The 4,740-nt window shown below is 31.1% G+C and overlaps 1 protein-coding gene across 1 annotated transcript; it reads right to left on the bottom strand.

Moving 5' to 3' along the window:
- Nucleotides 1-1,341: 1,341 nt before the first annotated feature.
- Nucleotides 1,342-4,492, bottom strand: LOC106459568 (2,3-bisphosphoglycerate-independent phosphoglycerate mutase-like). The gene has a single exon (XM_013919195.2). The coding sequence runs from the start codon at nt 4,339-4,341 to the stop codon at nt 2,812-2,814; it is 1,530 nt and encodes a 509-aa protein (XP_013774649.1). The 5' UTR covers nt 4,342-4,492; the 3' UTR covers nt 1,342-2,811.
- Nucleotides 4,493-4,740: the final 248 nt, after the last annotated feature.

Below are 4,740 nucleotides of genomic sequence, written 5' to 3'. Positions count from 1 at the left end.
CACACATGCGTGAATTGTGCCTAATATTCAAAGGTAGTATGAAACATAAGGGGCAATTGCCCCTGTCTTTATTCAAATGGCATTAATGCACATATATCATTTGTATTCCTCTTTATCTGTAAACATAATATTTACTTTGTGTCTAGATAAAATCATGCTGAGAGAAAAAAGTTGAAATCTGAAATGCAAGTGTCCAAGTAGTTCTGTCATGAAATTAATCTTTTATTTGCAATTATGTACATAATTTTGTTCAAGTTGAAAAGAGAAATACAGTAGATTGTTTCCTGGGGAAGGACCTGGAGGAAGCTTAATTGGCATGAACTGATTGTTACTATGATAATTACACACAGCTATTCATACATGCAATTACACCCATAGCAGTAGCTTTAACTTGTTTAAGCTCTATTATGCACTAATACTTCTAATGGACATCAACAAAAGTTTTTCTAAACCTTCTGGTTCATATATTAAGAAAACTAGCATGAGATGCAATTAATATATATAGTTATTAAAAGCTTGACTGGCCCTATGAAAAGAAACATACTCAAGATGTCAAAATTTTCCAAAAAGAAGTCTGCCTAGATTTGATATTTAAAAACACAAATTTACAATTTACAATGATTTGATTTATTGTCCATTGTGTTCAACTTCCACAAAGTTTGCATTAATCCCATTTGAATAAGCAAGCTAGTATTCGACGTGTTTTTTAAGTAGTGACAAACAGCCTAGGTAAATTACTTTCAGAAGCAGTAACATTTCAAATAAAAGTTAAATACTCAAATTATAGCTTTTATAAAATAACCACAGTGTTTGTTAGATAAGACTTCTTATTGCATTATATTTGTCTTGTGTTAAAATATGTAAGATAACAATGAATTAAAGTGTAACTTCACAACTCATGGCATGAAAGCAACCAATATGAACAGAGCTAAAATTTTTTTGACTGCAAGAATTTTCAAGATCATTATTAAAATTATTTCATTCAGATAGTGAAATTTTATCTGAAAAAATTACTTAATCAAGTTTTTTAATCTAAAGATATGTGTTAAAAAATTCATGATTTTGTTCCCACTGAACAAGTTTTATTTCACATGTAATTCATAAATTATATCACTTTTTCAAGTTGTGTGTTTATAAACAGTAAGATTTAACTATGTATGATAAATAAAATTTAGGTGCTATAGTATATATTAAAAAAGGTTATTATTATAATAACAAAATAGAATATTATTCTTAGCCTATTTTGTATATTCAGTGACATAGTTCAAAATGCTAATTATTTAACAGATTAAGTCCATTCTGGTTTGTGCTTTAAAGTTGCAAACATTTCATGACAATGAATTACATTCCACTTCAAGCAGATTATCCTTTATTAAACAAAGCAAGCTCAACCAAATAAATCAAAATACAACAATGCTTCTACGAGTTTATCAACTCATCCTTCAGAAAATTGCCAAACTGATAGTGTACATTGTAAACATTCATAATTAAAAAAAAAATTAATCAACACAAAAGAAAAACTTTTCCACTTGTAAAACTGGAGAAAGATAAAACAGTAAACAATCCTAACAATTTTTCTTTTCATTTTTCACTAGTAAATTAGTGATGTGTATAATATCAAAGCATAAAGATTTATACTCAATTCTTACTGATGTACTATTTGTTTACTTAAAAATCATAAGTATGTGAAAAACTGTAAATGTCCACTGAATTTTAATTTCAAGAACTGGCATTAAATGTAACTAAAATTGAAAAAATCTATTTTGAAACCTTTTCTTTCATAAAATCATAAAAATTGCTATATCAAAGAATTTAAAACTATTTTGTTCTCAGTAATACTCAGCTTCTTTTTCAAAAAAGTTGAAAACCATTTAGAGTAATGTTTAGGAAAATTCATAATTCTTTCAGCTGAATGTCTTCAGAACACTGTTTTGAGTGTATATTACACAAATTGACTAGACATGAACACTTCTTTAACAGTGTATGATAAAGCATATAGCATAGTTTATTATAACTAGGCTAAGTAAATATATAATCTGTAAGCCACTTTGAGCTCATTAGAAGATTCCAGTTAATGTGGATTACAAAAAGTGTAAAAATAGAAAACAATAAATTAACTATTTAAGTAAAAGAGCCTTGAAACTAACAAGAATATGAAAAATGGATTTATAAATAACATTTATATATATGATAATCTATGTATATGATAAACAATTTCAAGAAACTTCCAATACTTTTGTAACACTAACAGTAGTAGACTTTAAAACTTTTGGTACAGATGCAAAGCTTCATACACAAATTTTAGTGCATTGGTTTCAAAACTTTAATTATTTTCACTACAGCCATCCCACAATTCATTCACTAACAGAAAATAAATTTCTTTGACCTCACATAAAATTTTCAAACCAATTTCAGAATAACCTTTAATATTTCTGTGTTTTCTAAGTAAGTTTTACTAATTTTAATTATTGTCCTTTCATTACAAAGATTATACAAACACAAGAAAAGTATATTTACCTATTATGATGGTCAGGTTGATTTATCAACTTACCCTCTAAGTAGGTTGTCTGATTGAAATAAATAATAAATTACCTGTAACAAATTAAATTTTTTATCATAATAATAAAAAAAATATTCATATGATTACCATATCATACACCAACAATGACAACATGATAAATATATTAATATTCCTTAGTTTACATATATATTAATTAGATACCAATACAACACACATACTGCAAAAGCTAACAACAGCTCAACAATAAATTAATATTTCTACTCGCATATTGTTTCATTTCTACTAAAACTTTAGGGAGGAGCAAGGAGAGATTTTCCTGTCATCTCAGGAGGAATGTCTAGCCCCATTAGGTCTAGAATGGTTGTAGCAACGTCACAAAGAGCAGCATTGTGCTCTAGTTTCTTGAATTTGCGGAAGCCTGTCATGCAGAAAGGAACCCTGTTGGTTGTATGGGCAGTAACTGGACCACCTTTTTCATTAATCATCATTTCAGCATTTCCATGGTCAGCAGTGACTAACATAACATAGCCATGTTTTTCACAGGCTTGCTGAATCATACCTATAGCTTTGTCTGTTGCTTCTACAGCCTTCACTGCAGCCTCATAAACACCAGTATGGCCAACCATATCTGGAGGTGCAAAGTTACACATGACAAAGGGATATTTTCCAGATTCTATAGCCTTAACCATTTCTTGAGCAACCTGTTTGCAACTCATTTCAGGTTGTAGATCATAAGTGGCAACTTTTGGAGATGGAACCATTAATCTGTCTTCAAGAGGAAAAGCCTTTTCCTGACCTCCATTGAAAAAGAATGTAACATGAGCATACTTCTCTGTTTCGGCACAATGAAACTGAGTTAACTGCTTACTCGCAATCCATTCTGACAATACATTTTTAGGTATTTCTGGTGGATAAAGATTGGGGAATGGGAATTCTTTCTTATATTGGGTCATTGTAAAAATATTTAGATTTTGAGGAACCTTAGCAGTTTCAAAATGCCTCTCTAGACCAAAAGTTTCGGTAATCTGCCTCATACGGTCAGCACGGAAATCAATGAAAATCATTGTATCATTATCTTGGATTAATCCAGACTCATCAAGAATGATTGGCTTAAGAAATTCATCTGTCTGTTTATCTTCTGTTGATTCATACCGTTTCTTGATCAAGTCAATGACCTTTTCAGGTGTTGTTTTTTCTCCTATTCCTTGGACCATACCTTCATAAGCCAGCTTAACACGTTCATGCCGCTTATCTCGATCCATAGCATAGTAGCGACCCATGATCGTGGCCAATGAACCATACTGCAGTTCTTTAATTTTATCCAAAACCTGTTGAACATAAACAACTCCACTAGTTGGGCTTGTATCTCGACCATCAGAGAAAAACTGAATATACGTATTGGGAACTCCACTGAGCTTTGCAGTTTCAAGCAAGGCAAATAAATGATTAATATGTGAGTGAACTCCACCATCGCTCACCAAGCCCAGGAAATGAAGTCTTCCATTATTTGCTTTAGCATAATTACAAGCTTCAATTACATGCTTATTTTCAGAAATTTTTTTATTGTTCACATCCATATTGATCCTTACAATATCTTGATACATGACCCTACCTGCTCCTATGTTCATGTGACCAACTTCACTATTACCCATCAAGCCAGCTGGTAAGCCTACTGACAAACCAGAAGCATCCAAAGTGCAGTATTGATCAGAAGCTGCAGCAAGCTTGTCCATCACTGGGGTTGACGCATTGAGGATTGCGTTTCCTTCCTTATGATCAGAAATACCCCATCCATCAATTACAATAAGACAGACACTCATATTGTTTTGATGTATAATATTAACAGCCAAAACGTCCAATCACCAATATTTCTTTAAAACGTTTGTAGTAAGGAAAGTTACAACAAGACCTTGCTACTCCTTTTCCGACTGCCCTTGTATCACCTTGAATGCACCAAAAAGCCGGCCGGTTTGTTAGTATCGCCATCTAACGTTGAAGTAATTGACGTTTCACATTTTATATATATAAAAAATCTAATTGGAGTATCGATGTCCTACTTTCAGTAAATTAACCGATTTTTTTATTGTGAAAATGATATAAAAAATAAAATTTGTTTCAGTGTATTTACATACGAGTTTGATTTCTATCTAATGAATGACATTTATTGAAGCTTTATTTTAAATTCTGGTAAAAACCTGTTCGACAAAAGGTTTCATAAT

Source organism: Limulus polyphemus, unplaced genomic scaffold, assembly GCF_000517525.1.
Source record: "Limulus polyphemus unplaced genomic scaffold, Limulus_polyphemus-2.1.2 Scaffold629, whole genome shotgun sequence".
Taxonomy (NCBI): domain Eukaryota; kingdom Metazoa; phylum Arthropoda; class Merostomata; order Xiphosura; family Limulidae; genus Limulus; species Limulus polyphemus.
This window is presented reverse-complemented; position numbering and strand designations above follow the sequence as displayed.

Excerpts from the sequence above, each read along its gene's own strand:
- LOC106459568 (XM_013919195.2), bottom strand. The coding sequence starts at position 4,341 with ATGAGTGTCTGTCTTATTGTAATTGATGGATGGGGTATTTCTGATCAT.